Genomic DNA, 27,396 nt, shown 5'->3' with positions numbered 1-27,396 from the left:
AATTAGCCAGACGTGGTGGCGGGCATCTGTAGTCCCAGCTACTTGTGAGGCTGAGGCAGGAGAATGGCGTGAACCCAGAAGGCGGAGCTTGCAGTGAGTCAAGATTGCGCCACTGCACTCCAGCCTGGGCAGCAGAGCAAGACTCCGTCTCAAAAAAAAAGTAACCTTAACATTTCAGAGGTACAAGAATAGACACTGGAAGGGTAGTGGTGGAAAACTGCCTCCCAGAGGGACTAAAGAATCTCTAGGCCTCCTTATTCCACCTACCCAAAGTATTTGCATCCAGCGTCACCAGTGTTGAAGGTGATGTCACTAATATTTGGAAATTACCTGTATTCCAACTCTACAAAATTCTTCCTCTTGCTCGTGCTCTTGAGTGTGTCTTAGACTCACTCTATTAGTATTTTTGTGAAGAGACCTCTGAGTCCTTTGTTAGCTATAGTCAGATTCTGGAGCCAGGTTGATCTGATGAAATTTCCCCCTGTTCTGCACTGATTCCAGATTTGGTGAGGCCCTGAAGGATTGCTCTTGCAGAGCAGTGTCTTTGGTCAGCAGTGTTCCTTCACTGAACTTCCAACAGTTTCTCTAGAGGAGGTGTTCTTTGTTTTGTGACTCCTGTTCCTCCCTGTTCTTTGGAAGGCCTAGATCTATAAGTCCTAGCCTGATTTCTTTTTGCCTTTTCACAGCCCCTCCAGTTGTTAGAATGTTTGTATGACAGTGGGGGGAGTGGTATTGGGGCAGAGAAAGCTGTCATAATGTCATAAGTATTTTTGGAAGATTCTCAAACAGTGGAACTCTTTGCTTCCCTCATAGAACAATATAAGTTCTATGTTACACACACACTGGTTAGTAATCTTTTAGGTGATGAGGATTCAACTAGCATTTCTTTTTCTTTTTGTCTTTTTTTTTTTTTGAGACAGAGTCTTGCTGGTCTTGAACTCCTGACCTCAAAGTGATCCACCCACCTCGGCCACCCAGTGTACTGGGATTACAGGCATGAGCCACTGCCCCCAGCCTCAACTAGCATTTATTGAGTACTATTATGTACCAAAGACTGTGCTAGATTCATTCGTACACGTGATGGTATTTGTTCCACACAGCAACAATGAGAAGGCAGTGTTTTTTCCCAATTTGCAGTTGAGGATACATGGCTTGCATAAGTTGCACATTTCTAAAAGGCTGAATGAGGATTTTGAACCCCAGCCTATTTGCCTTCAAGTCCAGAGCTCTTTCCATTATATGTCAGCAGCCACAGCACTGGAGAAAGAGGGTGTGATGTCATGACGTCAGACAACCAGAGAAATGGCACAGCTTCTTCAGGGTTGATGATAGTTGTTTTAGAGCTGCCTTCTTCTAAGTGAAGCCTGGCATGATATTTGCTGGCCTTTATTTTCTGGGAGCTTTGAGTTTAAAAGGGAAGGTAAAAAATACCTGTAACTAGAAAAATATATAAATACTTTAATTTTTTTTTTTTTTTTTGAGACAGAGTCTCACTCTGTCTCTAGGCTGGAGTGCAATGGCGCAGTCTCAGCTCACTGCAACCTCCACCTCCCAGGTTCAAGTGATTCTCTGGCCTCAACCTCCCGAGTAGCTGGGATTAGAGGCACCCACCACCACACCTGGCTAATTTTTGTATTTTTGTAGAGACGGGGTTTCACCATGTTGGCCAGGATGGTCTCGATCTCTTGACCTTGTGATCTGCCCACCTCAGCCTCCCAAAGTGCTGGGATTACAGGCGTGAGCCACCACGCCCAGCCAAGATTTTAATATTAAATAAAGATGGCTGGGCATGGTGTTTCACGCCTGTAATCCTAGTGCTTTGGGAGGCTGAGGTGGGAGAATTGTTTGAGGCCAGGAGTTCAAAGCTAGCCTGGGCAACACAGCAAGACCCCATCTGTACACAACATTTTTTTTTTTAATTAGCTGAGCATGATGGCACACACCTGTAGTCCTAGCTACTCGGGAGGCTAAGGCAGGAGGATGCCTTGAGCCTAGGAGTTCAAGGTTACAGTGAGCTATGATCACGCCACTGCACTCCAGCCTGGGCAACAGAGCAAGACTTGTCTCTAAAACAAAAATAAAGGTTCGAGATGCACAGGACCTGTTTGTAGAATGTTATATGAGTAATGAAATATAGTCTAAAGAGGAAAAGAAAAAGGTTATAGCAGGCATTTAAAGGGAGACAGGAAGAGCAAGCGGATAGAAAAGTATTTGAAGAGTTAGGGAACAAGGGAATAACACCTGAATTGCTTCTCAGTCTACCCAAAGAATCTGTAAATCACCAGGCATGGTGGCTTGTGCCTGTAATTCCAACACTTTAGGAGGCTGAGGAGGGAGGATTGCTTGAGCTCAGTTCAAGACCAGCCTGGGCAACATAGTGAGACCTTGTCTCTACAGAAAAATTTAAAAAATTAAGCAGGCATGGTGGCACATGTGTGTAGTCCTGGATACTTGGGAAGCTGAGGTGGGAGGATTGCTTGAGCCCAGAAAATCAAGGCTACAGGGAGCTCTGATCGTGCCACTGCACTCCAGCCTGGGCAGCAGAGCAAGACCTTGTCTCAAAAACAATAAGATGAAAAATTTTAAAAATAAGCCAAGCATGGTGGTGTGCACCTACTTGGGAGGCTGAGGTGGGAGGCTTGCTTGAGCCCAGGGGTCAAAGTTGCAATGAGCCCAGATTGTGCAACTGCCCTCCAGCCTGGGTAACAGAGCAAGACCTTGGCTGAAGAAAAAAAAAAGAATTTGTAAATCTATATAAATACAACCTATACAAAACAACATTTCACATATATAAGCTAAGAACAGAGGCTAAGCTGAGTAACTAAGTACAGGAGGAATGATGAGTAATGTAATCAGAAGTGGAAGTAGTCAGGAAAGCTTCCTAGGAGATGTCTTCTTATCTGATTTTGAAGGAGTCCAGGAAGACAAAAAGAGGAGGTGCCTGGGAAGGTGTCATAGCAAAGGGAAGACCTGAGGATGGTACCACTAACCAGTGTGTGTATGTATCTCCCTTTCTGTTCTTTTCTCCCTCCCTCTTCCTGTAGCTTGGAAGCTCGAAGTCTGGCTGTGGCCATGGGAGATACAGTAGTGGAGCCTGCCCCCCTGAAGCCAACTTCTGAGCCCACTTCTGGCCCACCAGGGAATAATGGGGGGTCCCTGCTAAGTGTCATCACGGAGGGGGTCGGGGAATTATCAGTGATTGATCCTGAGGTGGCCCAGAAGGCCTGCCAGGAGGTGTTGGAGAAGGTCAAGCTTTTGCGTGGAGGCGTGGCAGTCTCTAGCAGAGGCACCCCACTGGAGTTGGTCAATGGGGATGGTGTGGACAGTGAGATCCGTTGCCTAGATGATCCACCTGCCCAGATCAGGGAGGAGGAAGATGAGATGGGGGCCACAGTGGCCTCAGGCACAGCCAAAGGAGCAAGAAGACGGCGGCAGAACAACTCAGCTAAACAGTCTTGGCTCCTGAGGCTGTTTGAGTCAAAACTGTTTGACATCTCCATGGCCATTTCATACCTGTATAACTCCAAGGAGCCTGGAGTACAAGCCTACATCGGCAACCGGCTCTTCTGCTTTCGCAATGAGGACGTGGACTTCTATCTACCCCAGTTGCTTAACATGTACATCCACATGGATGAGGACGTGGGTGATGCCATTAAGCCCTACATAGTCCACCGTTGCCGCCAGAGCATTAACTTTTCCCTCCAGTGTGCCCTGTTGCTTGGGGCCTACTCTTCAGACATGCACATTTCCACTCAGCGACACTCCCGTGGGACCAAGCTACGGAAGCTGATCCTTTCAGATGAGCTAAAGCCAGCTCACAGGAAGAGGGAGCTGCCCTCCTTGAGCCCGGCCCCTGACACAGGGCTGTCTCCCTCCAAAAGGACTCACCAGCGCTCTAAGTCAGATGCCACTGCCAGCATAAGTCTCAGCAGCAACTTGAAACGAACAGCCAGCAACCCTAAAGTGGAGAATGAGGATGAGGTAAAATTCTGGGGAGGGCCAGAGACAAAAGGTGGCAGAGGGCTTCATGGAGACAGGATGCCTTCTATATACACACAGGGTCATGCTGTTCTTTCTGTCCTCCCTCTGTTTCATTTCACTGATAAAAGCATGGAATGTTAAAATGGAAAGACCTTAGAATTCATGTATTTTGACTGCCTTAGTTTACAAAGGAAGAACTCAGACCCAGAGAGAGAAAAGTGAGTTGCCTCAGGTCATATAGGTAATGGCAAGGCTGATGCTCCTGATGGTGCCCCAAATCATTTTTATTAAACTGCACTGGCCAGGCGCAGTGGCTCACACCTGTAATCCCAGCACTTTGGGAGGCTGAGGCAGGCAGATCACAAGGTCAGGAGTTTGAGACCAGCCTGGCCAACATGGCAAAATCCCGCCTCTACTAAAAATACAAAAATTAGCCAGGCATGGTGGCGGGTGCCTGTAATCCCAGCTACTTGGGAGACTGAGACAGGATAATCCCTTGAACCCGGGAGGCAGAGGTTGTAATGAGCAGAGATCGCGCCACTGCACTCCAGCCTGGGCGACAGAGTGAGACTCTGTCTCGAATGAATAAACAAACTGCCATTCCATTAACACCTACTGTGTTAATGAGAACTGTGGCAGAAGCCCTCCACACCCTGACCTGAGACTTGAGATAGCTACCAGAGCCTCTCAGAGAAGCATCTGTGGGAAAAGAAAGGGTGCTATTGTCTTTGTGTGTGCTGGGGTAGGGGAGATGTTAGATAAAATATCAGCTTCATTCTCCTGGCCACTCCTACTCACAATCTAATCCCTTTTCACTACCCCCTGAAGATCCTACCTTTTGTTGACATAAGTGTAAGGTTCATTCTCTATCACTGAGGTATCTGGAGAATGCCTTTATTGCCTGCCTTTCCTTGTGGGAAAGAGTGCCTTGCTGGTATCTTTCCCATACCATTTGGGAGAAGCACAAAGGGAAGAGAAAGCACTCTTAGTATAAAGTAAATCTAGTGCCTAGTCAAGGACCTGGAGGCTGGGAAAAAGAGGAAGCTACAACAGCAGTTGGAGGTATAATTTAGGATACAGAGCAGGGAAGAGATGGCCACATGAATAGGTTATACCCACTTTTCACTCCACATCTGGACGGATAGCAGAGAAAGCTGCCCAGTGAACTACCAAGTGTCAGTGACCTGGTGTCCCAGCCAGACAATGGTGCTCCAGTCCTCCTCTCTGACTCACCATTGGCCAGGCTCCCATCCTGGCTTCCAGCCCAGCCTAGACAAGAAGGGAGAAAAAAAGTAGGAATTTGCACTTTTTGAAAAATGCATATAGCTATGGTCCTGGCATCTGCCTCTGTGGGACATATAACCCACCCACATTTTTGATACAATGGGACTTCTTTCAAATAGAGGGAAGTCAGAGTGACTAGAGAAAAGGAAGAGGGAGGGAAACTATAGAGCCTGCTCTCTGGAAATATGGAATTTTGTTAGGATAATTTAATAATGGTAAAGTTAAAAGTGCTAACATTTATTCAGCACTTATGTGCCAGGCATCTTGCCAAGTACTTTACATTTAATCCTCACAACCATGCTGAGAGACAGGTATTATTTTACCAACGAGGAAACTGAGGCTTAGAAAGATTAGATGTTTTGCCCAAGGTCCCTCAACTAGTGAATGTCAGACCAGGACTCAAATCTCTAGCTGGTGCTCATAATCATTCAGCTGAACTGCCTTGGTTATTTCTCAATATGTACTTCCCGAGGTCCCCAGCTGTCAGAAGCCATGTGGGGAAGAACGGCCCAGTCTATGGCCATCTAAGCTTCCACATCCATGCACAGGCAAAGCCAAAACTGTTGTCAGAGCTAGAATGGACCATTTTCATTTCTGGTTGAGCTTGGCAGCAGAGCCCTGGGTCATGAAGGGAAGTTGCTGCAGAACAAGAAGAGTCATCCAGATTCTGGTGGAACATGAAGGGTTGGATAGCTGTCCCATCTTGGGGTCAAACCTGTAGCAGAGGGTGAGCAGCTGGAAGTGAATTCCTTGGTGCCTCTTGTCAGGCTTGGCTTTTCTCTGTATCCATTTTGTAGTGCTCGTCTTAGGACCAGAAAAGCTGAGGCCTCAGGACTTTTCTTACTCTGCTGATCCTTGGTCCCTCTTTCCTTGCATCTAACTCCCACTCCAGGATAGGATTATGGATGGCACTGAGAGGCAGGTATTAGGTGAATACTTATATCATTTAGGGTGGGTTCTGTAGCTGCCATTCTTTCCAACCTGACTCCTTATCTTGGGTCACTAGATGCAGGAAAGGAAGGAGATACTATGTTCCCAGGCACTCCAGTGTTATCTGATACTGACGGAATGAAATACCTGAATTCACTATGGCTCCTCAGAAAATGGGAGAGCAAGAAAGAGACAGAGAGAAACATGAATATCACTAGGTTTCTAAGCATTAGAGTCTTCAGCACAGGGGTCTCTCCCAACCCTTTTCCTTCCTTCCGTCTGTCCGTCCGTCTGTCCTTCCTTTTGCCCACCCGTCCATCTGTCTGTCCGCCCTTTTTGTTGCAACAGGGTCTTGCTCTTGCCCAGGCTGGTGTGCAATGGCACAGTCATAACTCACTGTAGCCTTTAACTCCTGGGCTCAAACAGTCCTCCCACCTTAACCTCCCAAGTATCTGGGGCTACAGCTGTGTACCACCACATCTGGCTAATTTAAAAAATTTTTTTTGTAAAGATGAGGTCTTGCTGTGTTGCCCAAGCTAGTCTCAAACTCCTGGCTTTAAGTGATCCTCTCGCCTCAGCCTCCCAAGTCACTGGGATTACAGGCATGAGTGACTGGACCCAGCCCCTTTGGCATTTTGAGGATATGTCTGTCAAGGCCTTTGTCCCCTAAATACCAAAGGAACTGGTTTTCCGTTTACTCATCCTTCTTCCCTTTCATGTAACATTCATTCACTCAACATGTAGTTATTGACCTTGTACAGTGTGCAAAGCCATGTGCTAGAGGCTGTGGAGGTTGGGGGATAAAATGTTATCCTCCCCTCTAGGAACGTGTAAAGTAATAATGAAAACCTCAGTATCTAGGAAACTGTTTAGTTTGTGACTCTCTTGAAAAAATTGTTTTCTGCCATAAGCAGGAAGTATACAGCTTACTAAAATGAGGCACATAATTAACGCCTGAGTAGAGATACTTTAGGAGAATCTCTAGGTAGACCCTAACACTCTGCTTCCAGTCTCTTGCTTTCCTTTTAGGTTCTGAGTTTAATACTATGCTCCCACCAGTGGTAGAGGAGCTCCCAAGGGTGAGGTTGGGCCTCAAAGAAGAGGCTCAGGGTCAGCATGTACAGTTCTCTTCCTGCCCATGGTCTCCCTGCAGAGCTGTTCTCTGCTCAGCTCTCACAGTGTTCTCTTTCTTACTATGAGGAATCCTTTACACTGTCTCCCACAGTCAGAAGGCTTTGCGCTGATTTTTCACATTTTCCACCATTGCTCCTCAAAGCCTGCCCCTTCAAAGCCATTTTGTCAGCCTAGTTGGGGAACTCTGCTCAGGCAGTTTGTCCTCCCATTTGTAACCAAATGGCAAATATTTTGGTATAGAATGGGGGAGCTAAGAGGAGAGAGTGATTTAGGTACCACACCCTCCCCCACATAATGACACTGTTAGTAGATTAGCTTTGTCTTTTCAGAACTGCAACCTTTGTACAGAGGAATCTGCCACATGTCACACTGGAAGCCCCAGTAGGCCTTCTAGCTTGATGTAGTGTGATGTCAGCTTCTTGCTTCATCTTTACTCCCTGGAGCTGACTCAGTATGAGTGACTCAAGCCCAGGGAGTAGGAAGAGAGGAGCAGGTCATGATCTACCTCCCTTCCCCCAGGGCTGTTAATGAGTCAGACAGGACCTGTCTGTGAGAATCAGCTGGAGCTTTGCTCAGGGAGCCAATATCCTGCCTGCTGTTCCTTCTTCAACCAGCTCATAGGTAGAAATAGAACCACTAAGTCATAATAGACTCTGACATCCTCACTGCCTTAATTCTCCCACCACCTTCTACCCAAAATGGAAGAGTTGTTGCGTTAGGGGCATGTTTCCAAGTGTGGCTTCTCCCTCAAAGTGCTCCATTCCCCACTTTCTTCAAGGAAGGACCTGAGTATAGGACCTCCAGCTAGAATAGAACTGAAACCATGGAATTGAGTTCAAGTGGATGCTTGAATCTACTCAGCAGATTTCAGAGTAGAAACTCACTGACCATTGCCCTCCTGCCCTGGGAGCTCTTAGGACTTTGTCTTTTAAGTCTAACACCCCAACACCAACGTCCTCCCAACCTAGATTTGTGCACATGTGCTGCCCCGTTCCCTGCCCTGGTAGACCATGTTGGACAGAACCCAGGATGAACCCTGTGCATGAGTGTTTCCTCAGAGCTGCTGAGTGAGAGTTTGACACCATCTCTTTCTCCTGTTTTTCACACAGACATGTATGACACAGGAATGGGGTGATGTTTAGATAAATCCTCTGGGCTGGAACTAGGACAGCTGCTATCCAGCTAGTCAGCTTTCTAGATGGATATAGCTAGGACCTAACTCCCCAACTTATATCAAAAATCGTAATATATTGATTGTCATGTGGATAGCCTGATAGGAAGCCTAAGGAGTTTTGGTAGATAGGAGATTGATTTATCCTTCTCTCCCATCAGCATCCAGCCCAGAGATTTTGGGCTTATTGGTCTAGCATGCTCTTTGTCACACAGGTTCAAGGTTAGGATTCAGCTTCCCAGGGTGATAATGCGGCTAATTAGAGAAGAGGTATACCTGCCACTGAAAGTTTAACTTTTCTTCCTCCCTGAGGTTTCCAAAAAGCTGGAGGAACATGGGGTTTCCAGTATGGGAGCCATGCAGCTTATTAAGTTCAGTCCTGTGGTGGTCCCCATGGAGAAGGATTTGGTTGAGAGCATCTGAGTGGGTAAAAAAAAAAAAGAGCAGGGAAGCTTGGCAGTGCAGTTACTGCCCTAGGGACCCAGTTTTAGAGCTTTGGCCTAGAAGGAAGATCCACTCAGTTGAGAATAGAAGGGAATAAAGTGAAAAGCAGAGGCTGCTTTGTCTCTTCAGTCCTTCTGACCTTAAAGTCTGAGCTGCCCTTCCAGCATCTCCCACAAGTGGTCAAGCATCTGGGCAAGTAGCATTTCTGAGCTGACTTTCTTTTATTAAAGCAGAAAGGTATAACTTCACTAGAGAAGCAGTTACGATCCAAGTTGGAGCTAAATTCTTTACCTTTGTCTCTCTCCCCTCCCTTCCCACCCCCTCCTTCTCCCTTTGCCCTCTGGCCCTTTCCCAGGAGCTCTCCTCCAGCACCGAGAGTATTGATAATTCATTCAGTTCCGTAAGTGGGGTCAGGCTGGGACTGGGTGGCAGGCTCCCCCAATGGCCGCATTTCCTCTCCGTCCCCAGGTCTTCTGAGCCCCCAGGCCAAGGCTGAAGTTAAAATGCCCCTTTTCTTCCTGGGAGATCAGCTCCTCCCTCCCAGACCTCCCAGATCTGCTCTCCCTGACCTTTGCGGTGGAAATCCTGAGCCCAGGCTGAGATGAGCTCAGCTGATCCTTCTCTCAGAGACAGCTGGAGTATAGTGCTGCTCAGCCCCCAGCTCCTGAGTGTCTGGAGCAAACAGCTGGGAGAGAGGTAGAATTCACTCCTGGATTGGAGCCAAAAACTGCCTAGCAGAAACCCCCAGGATCCTGTTTCTCCCACCCAGAACCCTTTCCCCATGGCTTCTGCCGTGAGATTATCAACTATTTATTAATAATCTTCTAAATGTTAGGCCCTGTGCTGGTGAGCTGACTCCAAAAACAAATAGGACTTGGCTTGAAGGAAAGTTTTGCCTCCCCACAACTGGTTTTCTTTTTTAACTTCAACCACATTTTTTCCAGGTCTGAGTTCTTCCCTTTTTCCAGCTCACTGCCCAGGATGTTCCATAATCCCCTCTCCTTTCTTGTTCCCTCTGGACTAACCCATGACCCTTTGGTCCCACAGGGTCTTGGACCTTGTTGCTGGGCAAAGACGTGAGAGGAAATGCAGGACCTCTGGGAGTTTGGATGATTTTTTTTATATTTTCTATTTGATTTGTCTATCAAATCAGTTTTCTCTGTTCTGTGCTAATCCCCTTTCAGTCATGATTCCTATCTCCTCCCATGTGGCAAAGCCTCTCTCTTGAGGCCTGGGGTCACATTTCCAACATGCTCATGTAACTTAGGGGCCCCTAACCCAAATGCTGATTTGAGAATGGGAAGGAATTCTGCCTTTTCTAATCTGAGATGATTATGAATTGGTTGGGGTAGAGGGTCCTTGGGACAGAGATCAGTTGCCATCTGAGTGGATTCAGATGAAGGAAGAAGTGAGTCTTCAAATTTCCTCTTATTTTCTTTCTCTATTAAACACCCAGGATATTTTCAGGGACCTTAGAAACCCAATTCCATTGTTTTCCTTTTCTTTTTCTCTTTTCAACAATGTCACCTAAAGCATTCCTGAAGGATTCAGACATCCTCTTTCATTCCCTATGTGGCACTCTGAGCCATCTCCCAAGAGGCAAAGGCCACGATGAGCTTTTCCTTTGAATCCTGGCACTGTTGCACGTGGAGAGGTAGATCTGATACTCCCCAGTTTTCAAAAGAAGCTCTTTTAGAGTGCAAGGGAGCAAGGATAGAAATTCTCAATCCAGAAACTAAGCAAGACACATGGAAAGGGAGAGAAAGGCTTGGTGAGTCAAATGCTGTTTCTACAAGAGGAGGAGAGATTGTTCTTATCCAGCTGAGGGGAGATGGGATAGGGAGTTGGGTGGCTATCTTGATAAAATGCCCCTTACGGTAGAAGGGCTTAGACTGGGAAGAGAGCCCTTCTTCATGTCTAGCTGAGTCCGTCTTTTTCCCCACCTGCACCTTACTTCCCAGACGAACCTTGCTCATTCTGAGGATGACTGAATTGCCCAGCACAAGGAGCCAAACTCACAGCAGGGAATTCATATAGGGAACCTAGTCACTGAGAGGTAGGGGAAGAAGACCCAAAGAGGAGTCACTAAAAGAGACAGGCCTTCAGGGCCATCATCAAGGGCTAAAAGGAGCTGTTGCTTTCTCCATCCACCTACCTCCTTCCATCTGCTTTTTCTTTCTCCTTGATTAATGTAAAGTCTGCTCATCAGCTCATACTCTTTCCATCCCCTGCATGTGCATTGACGCCTTGTAAGAGATTGTGGGACGGACAGGGGGATACCATGGAAATCAACAGAAGTAATTTGAATGACGAGCATCTTCCCTCTTTGAAAGTGGAAATATTGATATGGGGCTCCCTTCTCTAGCCTTGCGGGACTTGGCAGAGCCCCTCGGCAGAGATCTAGCCCAGGGATCCAGATGGAGAGAGGGACAACCCTGTTCTTGAGAAGGGTGAAACAATTCAGGTGTAAGCAGCTCTTCTTTCTGTGCCCCTGGCTAACCTATCCAGATGTTGTCCCCCTGCTCACTCTGAAGCCTTGGTACAGTCCTTAAGGAACCCAAGTTCAAGAGAAGAGGGGTGCATCCTAGTTACCTGGACTCACGGCCTCCCTTACCCTCAAGGATAGCCTGTAGGGAAGGAATGTGCTGGCTATTCTCAATTCAAGCTGTGAAGGGTGGGTGGAAGCGCCTACTAAGACTAAAAAGCAGTTCCTTTCTTGAAGTTCTCCAGATACTGGGGTCTCCGGCCTGCATGTCCAGGAGTGACTGAGTGGGTGGGCCATTGTATTATATGGTTTCTTCACCATCTTTTGTCTTACCCCAAACCCCTGTAGCCTGTTCGACTGGCTCCTGAGAGAGAATTCATCAAGTCCCTGATGGCGATCGGCAAGCGGCTGGCCACACTCCCCACCAAAGAGCAGAAAACACAGAGGCTGATCTCAGAGCTCTCCCTGCTCAACCATAAGCTCCCTGCCCGAGTCTGGCTGCCCACTGCTGGCTTTGACCACCACGTGGTCCGTGTACCCCACACACAGGCTGTTGTCCTCAACTCCAAGGACAAGGTAGATGGGTTCTGGCCCAAACCCCTACCCTGGATGTGACTCTTCACCCATGGTTGTTCAGGGTTTGTGTGTATGACCAGTGATGCCCCCACCAACATCCTAGTCTCCCTTCATAGTTCATGATGCATATGTCGACCATGACTGTCTCAGTGCGATTGTGATTTTGAGAGCCCTCCTGTATCCTTTTTTGGGCTTTGTTTTTCTGGACCAAAGAAACCTAATCTTTTTAGCTTCCTTCTTGCTGTATCTTAGGAGAATTGCTCTTTACCACACCTTATAGTCATTTTGGTAGCTCTTCTCCAGCCCTTCTATAACTCTTGAGCTTTCCAGATACAGCAACCATAAGCATAGAGAAATATTTTGTTTCTAAGACCTTTTCTGAGCAGAGTGAGCAGACAGAAGGAGAGAAGGATGCCCAACTCACACTGGAGAGAATTAGCTGAATGTGTATGCTGACTGGAATATTCATGGTTCAGATTCTTCTTTTTTGTTTGAGACGGAGTCTTACTCTGTCACTGAGGCTGGAGTGCAATGGCACAATCTTGGCTTACTGCAACCTCTGTCGCCTAGGTTCAAGTGATTCTCCTGCCTCAGCCTCCTGAGTAGCTGGGATTACAGGCACCTGCCACCGCGCCTGGCTACTTTTTGTAGTTTTAGTAGAGATGGGGTTTCACCATCTTGGCGAGGCTGGTCTTGAACTCCTGACCTCATGATCCACCCTCCTCGTCTTCCCAAAGTGCTGGGATTATGGGCATGAGCCACTGCGCCTGGCCCATATTTTTCTTTCAAAGGAAATACTGAAGTTTGGGATGCTCCTTGGGACAGTACCCTGCTTTGTCCCAGTCTTTTTGTCCACTGTAGCTCCCTGGGCCCTGTCTTCAGGACAAACCCACAGAGGCATCTAGGCCTCCCTTACAGGCTGTAATTGATAGTCTAGAGTGGTTTGGCCCAAATGCATCATCTGTACATTTTGGAGCTCAGTTGTTCATAGTTTCAGGGGACTACTGAATGAAGGCTGGAGCTAGGAGAAAGGACAGCAGGAAGAACCTTGCTAACGGAGTTGAGACTTGGGGGTGAATGGTGGAAGTAAGTTGCAAATACTGTTCTCACTCTTTCACCAGGCTCCCTACCTGATTTATGTGGAAGTCCTTGAATGTGAAAACTTTGACACCACCAGTGTCCCTGCCCGAATCCCTGAGAACCGAATTCGGAGTACGAGGTCCGTAGAGAACTTGCCCGAATGTGGTATTACCCATGAGCAGCGAGCTGGCAGCTTCAGCACTGTGCCTAACTATGACAACGATGATGAGGCCTGGTCGGTGGATGACATAGGCGAGCTGCAGGTGGAGGTGAGGAAGCTTCAAGGAGGTAATGCGGGGGCACAGGAGCTTTCTCCAAGAGCTGTCACTATATTGGAAACAAGGCAGCATATCCCAAGGCGGGGTAAGGCAAGTACCCAAATGAGTGGTGCAGGTAGTGAGAGGTAAGAGGGAGAAAGCTCTGAACAACTCTAGTCTGGAATAGATTCAGGTGGAGCTCGTTTTCCTGGTGAAAGAATTCAGATTTAAATGTAAAGAGGAACTTCTAGGCCAAGGGGAGTGAGGGAAATTTAATGAAAATATTTATTGAACACCTGTATAAAATTGTCATAGAATAACAGAGGATGAGAAATCATACATTAATTCATTCAAGAAATATTTATTGAGGGCTTTCTATGTGCCGGACCTGAGTGCTGTGTGCTAGTGAACAATACTTGGCCCCTGCCTACAAGGGGTTTATGACGTAACTGGAAAGAGAACAAGGCCAGTAAGCAAGTAGTTGTGTGGTGAGAGCCAGGTCATGGTGGAAAGGATAGGACATTATAGGAGCACCAGACTGAGGGCAGGCATCACAAGAGATTTCCTGGAGGAAGTAATCTCTCAGCTAAGGCTGGAAGCATGGGTAGGAATTAGCTGGACAAAGACTGCTGGACAGAGGGAACACTGCATGCAAAGGCCAGAAGACAAGAGGGAGCTTGGGCCATTATAGGAACTGAAAGAAATTTTGTCTGGCTGTGATGTGCAGGTGTGGGGTAAGAAGTGGTGAAGAATAAGACTGGACACGTGGGTATGGACCAGGCTACAGGAAGGACCCTATAAGCTGGGGAAAGAAACTTGGACTTTATTCTGGGGCATGAAGAGCCAGAGCAGAATTTTATGTAGAGCTATTAACACAGCTGGCCAGGCGCGGTGGCTCACACCTGTAATCACAACACTTTGGGAGGCCGAGGTGGGTGGATCGCTTGAGGTCAGGATTTCAAGACCAGCCTGGCCAACAAAGTGAAACTCCATCTCTACTAAAAATAGAAAAATTATGCTGGGTATAGTGGCACACGCCTGTAATCCCAGCACTTTGGGAGGATGAGACAAGTGGATCACCTGAGGTCAGGAGTTCGAGACCAGTGTGGCCAACATGGTGAAACCCCGTCTCCACTAAAAATACAAAAATTAGCCAGGCGTGGTGGCATGTGCCTGTAATCCCAGCTAATCGGGAGGCTGAGGCAGTAGAATTGCTTGAACCCAGAAGGCAGAGGTTGCAGTGAACCAAGATCACGCCACTGCACTTCAGCCTGGGTGACAAGCAAAACTCCATCTCAAAAGAAAAAAAAACAAAGGCCGGGTGTGGTGGAGCATACCTGTAATCCCAGCTACTTGGGAGGCTGAAGCACAAGAATCACTTGAATCTGGGAAGCGGAGGCTGCAGGGAGCCGAGATCACAGCATTGCCTTCCAAACTGGCCGACAGAGTGAGACCCTGTCTTAAAACAAAACAAACCAAAAACACAGCCAGCGTCAGGTGTGGTGGCTCACACCTGTGATTCCAGCACTTTGGGAGGCTAAGGTGGGCGGATCACCTGAGGTCAGGAGTTCAAGACCATCCTGGCTAACATGGTGAAACCCCATCTCTACTAAAAAAAAACCCAAAAAACAAAAAACTAGCCGGGCAAGGTGACAGGCACCTATAGTCCCAGCTACTCGGGAGGCTGAGGCAGGAGAATGGCGTGAACCCGGGAGGCGGAGCTTGCAGTGAGCTGAGATCGCGCCACTGTACTCCAGCCTGGGCAACAGAGCGAGACTCTGTCTCAAAAAAAACAAAAAAAAAAACACACACAGCCAGGTTTCACTCTGCCAAAAGACAGAATCTCTGTCTTTGAGTTTACAGTCCAATTGGAGACATTAGACATTTAAGAAAAAAAAAATTTAGATATACAACAAAGCAGTGTGTACTAGGTGACAAATGGAATTGAGAAGAAATGCTCTGGTATAAAGGAGAGAAGAGACTTGACATGGGCCTTGGGGTCTGGTAGAATATTCTGTAGTTAGAGAGAGATGAGAAGATAAGATTGAATGACTTAGATTGAAGAAACTGTCAGAAGCTAGTCTGCAGAGGGTCTGCTTTGGACCCTAGGGGAGAACACATCCCTAGCCTTGGGGGGTTCTCAGTGAGGCTGAAATTTTGAGCTCCTGTGATGGTCCTGGCAGTGGTTTGCAAACTTCAGTGCATTGGAAGTCTTCTGGAGAACTTGTTAAAAATTCAGACTTTCAGATCCCATTCCCAGTAATTCTAATTCAGATTGATGGTGGGGCCTGGGAGTCTGCATTCCGGGTAATTCTGATGCAGGTAGTTCACATGTTGAGAAATGCTGCTCTGGGCAGCCTGGGGTCCAAGTAATCAACATGGTGTGTAAGCAGAGTTTGAAAGGGAGGGATGAGCATGCTGCAGTGATAGCAAGCAAGCAGGAGGGGAAAGACAGGAGACCTATACTTAGCACTTCTGACCAGCACTCCCCTGCTATCTCCAGCTCCCCGAAGTGCACACCAACAGCTGTGACAACATCTCCCAGTTCTCTGTGGACAGCATCACTAGCCAGGAGAGCAAGGAGCCTGTGTTCATTGCAGCAGGGGACATCCGGTATGGCCAGATCTATTAAAAATACAAAAAAATTAGCCGGGCGTGGTGGCGGACGCCTGTAGTCCCAGCTACTCGAGAGGCTGAGGCAGGAGAATGACATGAACCCAGGAGGCGGAGCTGGCAGTGAGCCGTGATGGCACCACTGCACTCCAGCCCGGGCAACAGAGCGAGACTCCATCTCAAAAAAAAAAAAAAAAAAAAGCACCCCAGGAAGAGTTCGAGCAGTGTGTCTCAAAGTGTGGTCTCAAAGCGACTGTTTGTCAGAATCCAGAGGGAGGAAGGAGGCCTTGTTGAAAATGCAGATTCTAGGCCAGGTGCGGTGGCTCACACCTGTAATATCAGCACTTTGGGAGGCCGCAGTGGGTGGATCACAAGGTCAGGAGATCGAGACTCCTGGCTAACACAGTGCAACCCCATCTCTACTAATAAAATACACACAAAAAATTAGCTGGGTGTGGTGGTGGGCGCCTGTAGTCCCAGCTACTCGGGAGGCTAAGGCAGGAGAATGATGTGAACCTGGGAGGTGGAGCTTGCAGTGAGCCGAGATCATGCCACTGCACTCCAGCCTGGGAGACAGAGCAAAACTCTGTCCAAAAAAAAAAAAAAAAATGCAGATTCTAGAGACACCCATTCTGAATCAGTCTTGATAGAGGAATATGGAGTGCCTGGTAATCTTAATTTTAACATGACTACAATCACTAAGTTAGCAAAAAGGTGTCACTGGTTATGTTTTCTTCCATGAGTCCCGTTCAGCCTGGGTTCCTATCTTAGTGTGCCCAGAATCCAGGAGACAGTGCAGGAAATGTCAGTATAGATGGCATGGGGCTTGTGGGTAGCTCCTCCAAGCAAATGATGTATTTTTTTCCTCACAGCCGGCGCCTTTCGGAACAGCTGGCTCATACCCCGACAGCCTTCAAACGAGACCCAGAAGATCCTTCTGCAGTTGCTCTCAAAGAGCCCTGGCAGGAGAAAGTACGGTGAGTTGGGTGTGGGTCTCTGAACACCTCTTAAAGCTCAGAGGCAGTTGCAGGGGCTCACTGTACCAACTTTATTGTCCATCAGCCTCCAAAAAAATCTGTCAGACTCGCAGCCTCCAAAAAAATCTGTCAGACTCGCAGGCTGTCTGGGTCCTTGCCCTATGGGGCATTTGCTTGGAATTTTTTGTGGAAGCTATGTCTCTTGTCCTCACCGTGGCATCAACCTTTGACACCCTTTACTTCTCTCCTCACAGGAGAATCAGAGAGGGCTCCCCCTATGGCCATCTCCCCAGTTGGCGGCTCCTGTCAGTCATTGTCAAGTGTGGGGATGACCTTCGGCAAGAGCTTCTGGCCTTTCAGGTGTTGAAGCAACTGCAGGTAAGAGAAGAGAAGGAGAGGCCAGGCACAGTGGCTGTAATCCCAGCACTTTGGGAGGCCGAGGCAGTTGGATCACGAGGTCAGGAGCTCAAGATCAGCCTGGCCAAGATGGTGAAACCCTGTCTCTACTAAAAATACAAAAATTAGCTGGGCACAGTGACGGGCACCTGTAATCCCAGCTACTCAGGAGGCTGAGGCAGGAGAATCGCTTGAACCCAGGAGGCGGAGGTTGCAGTGAGCCAAGATCGCGCCACTGCAATCTAGCCTGGGCGACAGAGCAAGACTCTGTCAAAAAAAAAAAAAAAAAGAGAGAGGAGGGGAACTCAGCACAACTCCAGCCAACCTGAGGTAACTACACAGATTTTTCTCACCTTCCTGCCCAGGTCTAAAACAAAAGCAGAGTAAAGAAAAGCTAGGCAACTTTCCCCTGGGAAGAATAGCCATAGGAACAACTCCACAGCGGCCTCTTTTGGCCCTTTTGTGACTTGCACCTGCCCTGTTCCAAGTCAGAACTTTAGAGTGCTAGGTTTGCCTTTTAGATCAAAACTTCCAAAATGGGCTGGCACCCTGGCATGGGCCTGTAGTCTCAGCTAGTCAGGAGGCTGAGGCGGGAGGATGTCTTGAGCCCAGGAGTTCTGGGCTATAGTCCGCTATGCCAATTGGGTGCCCATGCTAAGTTCGTCATCAATATGGTGACCTCCTGGGAACAGGGGACCACCAGGTTGCCTAAGGGAGGGGTGAACTGGCCCAGGTCGGAAATGGAGCAGGTCAGGACTCCTGTGCTGATCAGTAAAAGGATCGAGACTGAATAGCCACTGCACTCCAGCCTGATCAACATAGTAAGACCCTGTCTCTAAGAAAAATATGCATTTGAAGAAATCAGCATTTCTTTTCTTTTTGAGATGGAGTTTTGCTCTTGTCTAGGCTGGAGTGCAATGGCGCGATCTCGGCTCACCGCAACCTCTGCCTCCCAGGTTCAAGTGATTCTTCTGCCTCAGCCTTCCCAAGTAGCTGGGATTATAGGCATGCACCACCACACCCGGCTAATTTTGTTTTTTTTTTTTTTTTTTTTGAGATGGAGTCTTGCTCTGTCACCCAGGCTGGAGTGCAGTGGCCGGATCTCAGCTCACTGCAAGCTCGGCCTCCTGGGTTTACGCCATTCTCCTGCCTCAGCCTCCCGAGTAGCTGGGACTACAGGCGCCCGCCACCTCGCCCGGCTATTTTTTTGTATTTTTTAGTAGAGACGGGGTTTCACCGTGTTAGCCGGGATCGTCTCTCGATCTCCTGACCTCGTGATCCGCCCATCTCGGCCTCCCAAAGTGCTGGGATTACAGGCTTGAGCCACCGCGCCCGGCCTAATTTTGTATTTTTTAGTAGACATAGGGTTTCTCCATGTGAGCCAGGCTGGTCTCAAACTCCCAACCTCAGGTGATCCGCCCACTTCAGCCTCCCAAAGTGCTGGGATTACAGGTGTGAGCCACCACGCCTGGCTGAAGAAATCAGCATCTCTAACTGAAGTGAGCCAAAACCAAAATTTTGCTAAGGCAAAGTTTAGTGACCCACCTTCTCCTAGTGTTAAGTGTGTGCTAAGGTACATGGAAGACCAATTTATTTATACAAGACACTGAGATTTTTTCAAGAAATAGCTGTCAAATCTCAAGCTGAAGATCTAAATGTGAACAGTTTACTAATGCACTACTGAAGTTTAAATCTGTGGTACAATCATTGTAAACATGGGGTTCATTTCTCTAAATTGATTTCTAAACTGAAATTACTGGAAGACTTCCTTTCCCGTTTTTGCCAAATTCAATTTCTGGTTTTTGGCATATATCCATTATTCAAACTTAATGCCTCTAATTTTAATGCCAACACAATTGGTTGTAATCAAATTTTTTTTTTTTTTTTTTTTTGAGACAGAGTCTTGCTCTGTCGCCCAGGCTGGAGTGCAGTGGTGTGATCTCGGTTCACTGCAAGCTCCACCTCCCGGCTTCACGCCATTCTCCTGCCTCAGCCTCCCGAGTAGCTGGGACTACAGGCGCCCACCACCACGCCCAGCTAATTTTTTGTATTTTTAGTAGAGATGGGGTTTCACTGTGTTAGCCAGGATGGTCTTGATCTCCTGACCTTGTGATCCACCTGCCTCGGCCTCCCAAAGTGCTGGGATTACAGGCGTGAGCCACTGTGCCCAGCCCAAATTTTTAAATAATAATAATTTGGTCCTCCCCCTTTAAAAAACAAACAACATGAAAACTTCCCAAATGGTCTGTAGCAGGTAGGTTATAGTGTGCTGAAATATTGATCTTCTGATCCCCCTGGGTTAGTTCCCTGCAAGCCACTTAATTTGTTTAATACTGTTCTTTATACCATATAAATGTTTTCATTTTCCAGAGAAGTCTTCTCTGGACCTAAATCCTTTCTTTTTTTCTTTTTCCTTTTTGTCTTTTTGGAGAGAGTCTCGCTTTGTCGCCCAGGCTGGAGTGTAGTGGTGCAGTCTTGGCTCACTGCAACCTCCACCTCCTGGGTTCAAGTGATTTTCCTGAGTAGCTGGGATTACAGGCATGCACCACCACGCCTGGCTAATTTCTGTATTTTTAGTAGAGATAAGGTTTCATTCTCTACTGAGGTTAGCCAGGCTGGTCTTGAACTCCTGACCTCAGGTGATCCACCCTCCTTGGTCTCCCAGAGTGCTGGGATTACAAGCATAAGCCACTGCACCTGGCCTCTTTTTTCTTATTATTTGAACTTACAGCTCCCATTCTCCCTGCTTGAGAGGGGATAGTGAAGTTCCCTGTTCTCCCTGCCTCTCTTGGACTTTCTACTTATGTGATACCTTTTCCCACATACCTAAGTGTAGTTTCCTGACTTTGTCAGGCCCTAGACTTCTTTTCAAAACTCCCTGGTTCTCACTGGGTTAAGTGAGTCTTACTCACTTGATGGCTTAGAATCCAGTGCCAGCAAGGAAAGAGGTTAGAGAAAGGGAGGAGTTTTAGCCTCCTTCTCTAGTTTGGAGAAAGGTAAGAGTCCTGTATCCTTCATGTCTCCTCACAGTCCATTTGGGAACAGGAGCGAGTGCCCCTTTGGATCAAGCCATACAAGATTCTTGTGATTTCGGCTGATAGTGGCATGATTGAACCAGTGGTCAACGCTGTGTCCATCCATCAGGTGAAGAAACAGTCACAGCTCTCCTTGCTCGATTACTTTCTACAGGAGCATGGCAGTTACACCACTGAGGCATTCCTCAGTGCCCAGCGAAATTTTGTGCAAAGTTGTGCTGGGTACTGCTTGGTCTGCTACCTGCTGCAAGTCAAGGACAGGTAGGTGACTTCTGCTGCTCATCCTAACATTTCTCCAGGGTTCTCTCCATCCCTTCGTGTGTAGTTCTCAATTACTTATTACTGCCCTCCATGGCAAAGATGTGAAAAATGAAACAATATTTTTAAGCAGAGACAGATGTGTTCACATGACATTAAGTCAGGAGGCAGACTAATAAGAACTAGGGTAACAGGGCAAAGAAATGAAGGATTTATGGGAGGACTAAGGGTTTGAGTGAGCAGGGTCTTCAAGAACAAGGGAGAATGATGACAGAGGAAGCTGCAGAGAAGGTACATCCCAGCTAGAAGAAATAATTGAATTGTGATTAAAGCACAGACTGCACTGCATGGCAGTGGAATAGGAGGTGGTACCATCAGGCAGGTAAATTGAGGCCAGTTGAAGGGCCTTCATTGTGAAGCTTAGGTGTTTTATTTTGCAGGCAGAGGAATGACATGATTCAGTCTGTGTTGAGTAAATGCCCTGTGGCACGGTGGGTGAAGGCGGATGTAATTGGGTGTTTAGCAACAAAGCGAGCGATAATAGGGCCTGGCACTAAGGGTAGTGGTTCGTGACTGAGAGCAAAAAGGAGAAACATGATGGAGATCAAGTGGAAACTCTCAGCCATGAACTCTCCTTACTTCTTATTCCAGCATATGATTTCCACAGCTTTTAAGTATCTGTTGTTTTGCCCAGAGCTGTCATTTTTTTTTCAATATCACATGACCTTGATGAAACCTAACTACACATGTAGGTGAGGCAGATAATGTACAAAGATAATTACACCATCTAGGCCCTGCCTTCTAAGAATTTCTCCCAACAGTGATCCAGGGTCTCTGCCCTGAATGCCCCTATAAGTTCCGTCTCTGCCTCGGCATAGGGCAGCTGTCCTGGGAAGGCGGAAATGCAGTGGCCGGTGCTGCTGGGGTTTCCAGTAACATGGTGGCCCATTAAGATCTAGCTAACAATGGCTAGGTGTGGTGGCTCATGCCTATAATCCCAGCACTTTAGGAGGCTGAGGTGGGCGGATCACGTGAGGTCAGGAGTTCAAGACCAGCCTGGCCAACATGGTGAAACCCCATCTCTACTAAAAATACAAAAAAAAAAATCAGCTGGGCATGGTGGCAGGCGCCTGTAATCCCGGCTACTTGGGAGGCTGAGGCAGGAAAATCGCTTGAACCCGGGAGGCAGAGGTTGCAACGAGCCAAGGTGGCGCCATTGTACTCCAGGCTGGGCGACAAGGGTGAAACTCAAACTCAAAAAAAAAAGAAATGTATATATATAAATAAACTGGGCTTGGTGATACACACCTGTAATCCCAGCTACTTGGGAGGTGAGGCAGGAGAATTGCTTGAACCCAGGAGGCAGAGATTGCAGTGAACCAAGATCATGCCACAGTACTTCAGTCCGGGCAACAGGGCGAGTCTCAAAAAAAAAAAAAGAAGATCTAGCTAACAAGGCCGAGGCAGGAGGATCGCTTGAGCCCAGGAATTCAAGACCAGCCTAGGCAACCTAATGAGATCCTGTCTTTACAAAAAAATAAACAAAAATTAGCCGAGCATGGTGGGATACAGCTGTGGTCCCAGCTGCTTCAGAGGCTGAGGTGGGAGGATCACTTGAGCAGGAGGTTAAGGGCAACAGAGCGAGACCCTGTCTAAAAATACCAAAATAACTAGCTAGCTAACAGAGCAGCTTATTAGAAATCTAGCATCTAGTCTGGACGCAATGGCTCACACCTGTAATCCCAACACTTTGGGAGCCTGAGGCAGGTGAATCACTTGAGGTCAGTAGTTCAAGACCAGCCTGACCAACATGGCAAAACCCCATCTCTACTAAAAATACCAAATACTCGCCAGGCATGGTGGCGCATGCCTGTAATCCCAGCCACTCGGGAGGCTGAAGCAGGACAATTGCTGGAACCCAGGAGGTGGAGGTTGCAGTGAGACAAGATTGCGCCACTGCACAACAGCCTGGGTGACACCGAGACTCTATCTCAAAAAATAAAAATAAAAATTAGTCTTAGGCTGGGTGCAGTGGCTCACGCCTGTAATCCCAGCACTTCGGGAGGCTGAGGTGGGCGAATCAACTGAGGTCAGGAGGTCAGCATGACCAAGACCATGAAACCCCATCTCTACTAAAAATAAAAAATTAGCCGGGTGTGGTGGCAGGCACCTGTATTCCCAGCTACTCGGGAGGCTGAGGCAGGAGAATCACTTGAATCCAGGAAGTGGAGGTTGCAGTGAGCCAAGATCGCACCACTGCACTCCAGCCTGGGCGACAGAGTGAGACTCTGTCTCAAAAAAAAGGAAATCTAGCATCTATTAAGTTCTACCATGGCCTGACATTCTTATATTTAAACCAGATGAAAACCCTGTCAGACACGTGTTTCCTCATGAGGGAAACAGTCAGGTAGCTATTAGACCCTGTGCTCATTCCACCCTCCCAGCCCTACAAATGGACCCAGGCTCTGCATTTGAGAACTATAGGAGAATGTAAGTTTTTTGTTTTTTTTTTTTTTTTTGGTGAGACGGAGTCTATCTCTGTTGTCCAGGCTGGAGTGCAGTGGTGTGATCTCGGCTCACTGCAACCTCAGCCTTCCAGGGTTCAGGTGATTCTCCCACCTCAGCCTCCTGATTAGCTGGGATTACAGGCATGCGCCACCACGCCCAGCTAATTTTTGTATTTTTAGTAGAGACGGGGTTTCAGGGTTTCAACATGTTGGCCAGGCTGGTCTCAAACTCCTGAGCTCAGGTGATCCACCTGCCTCAGCCTCCAAAGTGCTGGGATTACAGGCATGAGCCACTGTGCCCAGCTGAGAATGTAATTATAAGGAATTTGATTGCAAGCTTCAGACTATCTCGAAGTGTCAGGATTTTGAACTCAGGGCCCAGGGAGCCCAGAGCTCAGCCCTGGGATTGAGTAAATGGGTGGCAGGGAAGCTGGCACTAGTCAGGCCCCAGGGCTTTCCTTTAGGAAACTAGTATGTTTGGAAGATGAGAGTCCATCCTCTAAAAAAGGAGGAATAGAGGAGGGCAGGTAGCTGATATGCCGTTCATAGTACCTCAAAAAAGAATATAGTCAAGCCATGAATGGAATCAACCACTGGAAAGAAGTGGCAACAATGAAAGACGCCCCATACTGGAGTCGGGCTTTAGGATCTCTTTAACTACTTCAGAAGTAGTCCTAAGCAGCTTTCCAGCTGGAGCTAACTCTGGTAGTGAAAGAGAGGGTTTGGGACCTTGGGCAAGTAAATCACTTCCTCTCTCAGGGCCTCTGTTTCTTCACCTGTAAAATGTGAGGTTGAATCATGACAACTCCTAGAACCATTCTAGCTCACAAGATAGTGCCTGGATTACTAAATCTTTAGTGTTTTCCCAGAGAAGGGAAGAACTCAGGTGGGAGTAGGTTCTCCTTTTGTCCCTGCTTTTTTGGCCAAACCAACCCCAGAGAAGGTGGCCCTCAGACCATGAGCTCTTAGCCTAACAAAGCCTCTATTGACACTGAGGAGGCCGGTTATGTTGAATAGGCCAGGCCTCACATGCTTAGCATGTTAATTGTTCCTTCTGCTACTGGCCATTCATGTGGGAATCACAAAGACCTGGAATTTATCTCCCTTTAACTCTTCTACAGCTGCCCTGTAGTACTGCCTCCTGAGACTTTTTACATAAGTGATTTAAAACTTACCCCTCGAAACCCCCACGCTATTTTACCTTTCAGCTCCACTCAGCCCACTTGCCTCTGTTGTTGCTCCCTTCTGGTGAGGCCTCTGATCTGCAGTGGGGTGACAGGAGTTACAAATAACCCACAGGTAAACAGGCTCTGAGTGGAGCCTCCCCTGGATAGCGCACTTGGCCTCTGTGAAAGCTGGCTGGAGCCTCAGAGGCCCTCTTTCCTTGCTTCTGGATTATCTACTAGATTGGGATAGTTTGGGTGCCAGAAGTGCAATTTCTGGGAAATTGGGAGAATCTTAAACTATTTTTATTAAATTATTAATAGCAATTTCAGACCCCATAGCCTTTGTTAGCAGTTTTCTTTTCTGATTTCCTTTCTTTCCACTGATAGCTTCAGGTCCTAGGAAACTGGACAGGAGATTGGAGTTACAGGCAGCAGGAAACATGGCAGGGGACCCCCCCTGCCTGGTGTCATGTGGCCAGTGTACTGCTGCTTGAGGTTCCAGCCTCAGTCAGACTTACTACTGCCTCTTCCTCTCGTGTATTCCCCCCCTCCTCAGACACAATGGGAACATCCTTTTGGACGCCGAAGGCCACATCATCCACATCGACTTTGGCTTCATCCTCTCCAGCTCACCCCGAAATCTGGGCTTTGAGACATCAGCCTTTAAGCTGACCACAGAGTTTGTGGATGTGAGTCAAGAAGGAGAGGTGCCTCTGGGGTCATTGTATTCTTTCTCTGTCATGGGAGGGGGAGCTGATGGGCTCCCTGCAAATTAGGGATGAACAGAACAGGCAGTAATGAGGGGTGAGGCAGGAGTTCCTAGGAGCTTCCTGCCTGATAAGGGGGGAAATAACAGGGCCCCAAGAGGAAGAGGAGTTCTGGTAGGCCAGTGAGGACAGGGACCATCCCTGGTGTAAGTCCCCTTGTGCACACAACGCTTTCTTCCCTTTCCAGGTGATGGGCGGCCTGGATGGCGACATGTTCAACTACTATAAGATGCTGATGCTGCAAGGGCTGATTGCCGCTCGGAAACACATGGACAAGGTGGTGCAGATCGTGGAGATCATGCAGCAAGGTGGGGCTGGGGTGAGGTCAGGTGCCATAGTGCCTCAGGCTTCCCCTTTAAGTAGGAGCTCTGGAGCATAAGAAAGCTGATCCCACCCCAAGACTTGGGTTGAGGGAGGGGGGTTCCCAGAGGGTTTCTAGCTCTGGTCCAATGCCTTGTTTCTCCTTTAGGACATTCCTCCTGACCCTGGTAAGGCTAAGTCCAGGAGGTTGGGGAAGGGGATAGCAGCACCCGCCTCCTTGGCATCTTTAGGGAGAAAACAGGCTCATTTACAGCCTCCTGGTCCCTCCTCACCTCCCCACCCCTGTCCAGCTCTGAGTTTCTCAGTCTCCTTCCATCTCTCTTCCCCATTCCACTATGACCTCTGATTGCCGTCTTCTGCCACTGTTCAGCTCTGAGAAGTACTTCCCCTCTCATCATTATCTCCTTCCACTACAGTCTTGCCATCTAGTCTTTTGCTCAGGACCCCCTTCTGTCCTCATCCCCCCCCCCCAAGGCTCCAGGTGTATACCAGGTCTGAGCTGCCAGTCTCCCCCCTCCCCATTCCTGACCCTACCCCACAGGTTGTCGCCGTTGCTCAGGATCATCCCCATCTGGCCCCATGATGACGGTGGCCCAGGTCATCTGTGAGTGTCAGACGTAGCATAGGCAGAGGTCTGCAACCAGATAAGTGCCCAGCTCAGGGCCCACTCCCTTCAGCCTCCTCCCAGCCTGCCCTCTGGGCCCCTCCACCCTTACTGAGGGAGATGTGGTGTTGGTCCCCTTCCCTCCTCTGCCCACATGCCCTCACCTACAGAAGGGCTTAGGTGTGGGATGATGAGGGGTCCTGTCGGTTCCTTCTCTCTGCCCAAGCAGAACTGTACCCACACCATCAAGGACCTGAGGTGGGAGGGAAAGGGCACTTCAGATGCCCCAGCTTTGTATTTGCTGTGGCTGGCACCACTGCCCCTCCCTCCTGTCCATCCATGACCCTGAACCCCCACTGCTTCCCCCAGGTTCTCAGCTTCCTTGCTTCCATGGCTCCAGCACCATTCGAAACCTCAAAGAGAGGTTCCACATGAGCATGACTGAGGAGCAGCTGCAGCTGCTGGTGGAGCAGATGGTGGATGGCAGTATGCGGTCTATCACCACCAAACTCTATGACGGCTTCCAGTACCTCACCAACGGCATCATGTGACATGCTCCTCAGCCCAGGAGTGCTGGCGGGGGGGTCCAGGGCACCCTCCCTAGAGGGCCCTTGTCTGAGAAACCCCAAACCAGGAAACCCCACCTACCCAACCATCCACCCAAGGGAAATGGAAGGCAAGAAACACGAAGGATCATGTGGTAACTGCGGGAGCTTGCCGGGGGGGTGGGAGAGCCAGCTGTGGGGTCCAGACTTGCTGGGGCTTCCCTGCCCCTCCTGCTCTGTGTCAGTATTACCACCGGACAGGCTCCAGGACTCACTGCCCTCCAGAAAACAGAGGCGATGAATGTGAGGGACGCCGGGGCCTTTCTTCTCCTTGTAGGGGTTTGAGAGGTTCTTTCCACAGACCATCCTCTTATTCCGTTCTGGGGCCCAGGAAGTGGGGAAGAGTAGGTTCTCGGTACTTAGGACTTGATCCTGTGGTTGGCCACTGGCCATGCTGCTGCCCAGCTCTACCCCTCCCAGGGACCGACCCGTGGCCCGAGCTCCCCTTGCTGGCGGGCGCTGCGTGGGCCCTGCACTTGCTGAGGTTCCCCATTATGGGCAAGGAAGGGAATTCCCACAGCCCTCCAGTGTTCTGAGGGTACTGGCCTAGCCATGGGGAATTCCCTACCCTGACTCCTTCCCCAAACCCAGGGAAAAGAGCTCTCAATTTTTTATTTTTAATTTTTGTTTGAAATAAATCCTTAGTTAGCCACTTGTGTCATTTCCAGGTTTTCTGGGGGGAAATTGGGGATGAGGTGTGAACGGATGCCTCAGTGTCCAAGATACAAAAGGCACCACACAGAAAGAGGTTTGCTTCTTCCCTGCCTGTCTTGGTCACCACCACCTCTTCCCTGAGAAGAAAGGG

At 48.4% G+C, this 27,396-nt stretch overlaps 1 protein-coding gene across 8 annotated transcripts in view; it reads left to right on the top strand.

Moving 5' to 3' along the window:
• The window catches only part of PI4KB (phosphatidylinositol 4-kinase beta), a 36,204-nt gene extending 8,961 nt beyond the window's left edge, over positions 1 to 27,243 (top strand). For 4 of the 8 annotated variants that reach the window (XM_050749791.1, XM_050749800.1, XM_050749847.1 and 1 more), the window contains 12 exons: positions 3,045 to 3,981; positions 9,300 to 9,344; positions 11,778 to 12,005; positions 13,127 to 13,354; positions 15,846 to 15,955; positions 16,828 to 16,932; positions 17,187 to 17,310; positions 20,359 to 20,624; positions 24,851 to 24,983; positions 25,249 to 25,369; positions 25,924 to 25,986; positions 26,356 to 27,243. In XM_050749791.1, the coding sequence (XP_050605748.1) occupies positions 3,045 to 3,981; positions 9,300 to 9,344; positions 11,778 to 12,005; positions 13,127 to 13,354; positions 15,846 to 15,955; positions 16,828 to 16,932; positions 17,187 to 17,310; positions 20,359 to 20,624; positions 24,851 to 24,983; positions 25,249 to 25,369; positions 25,924 to 25,986; positions 26,356 to 26,537 (2,542 nt within the window). In that variant the 3' untranslated portion in view covers positions 26,538 to 27,243. The remainder of the gene's footprint in view (positions 1 to 3,044; positions 3,982 to 9,299; positions 9,345 to 11,777; positions 12,006 to 13,126; positions 13,355 to 15,845; positions 15,956 to 16,827; positions 16,933 to 17,186; positions 17,311 to 20,358; positions 20,625 to 24,850; positions 24,984 to 25,248; positions 25,370 to 25,923; positions 25,987 to 26,355) is intronic. The other 4 variants (XM_050749818.1, XM_050749828.1, XM_050749838.1 and 1 more) reach the window with 4 other exon arrangements.
• The last annotated feature ends 153 nt before the right edge of the window (positions 27,244 to 27,396 follow it).

Source organism: Macaca thibetana, chromosome 1 (genome assembly GCF_024542745.1).
Source record: "Macaca thibetana thibetana isolate TM-01 chromosome 1, ASM2454274v1, whole genome shotgun sequence".
Lineage (NCBI taxonomy): Eukaryota > Metazoa > Chordata > Mammalia > Primates > Cercopithecidae > Macaca > Macaca thibetana.
The sequence above is the reverse complement of the archived record's forward strand: the minus strand, read 5'-3'. Positions and strand labels throughout refer to the sequence as shown.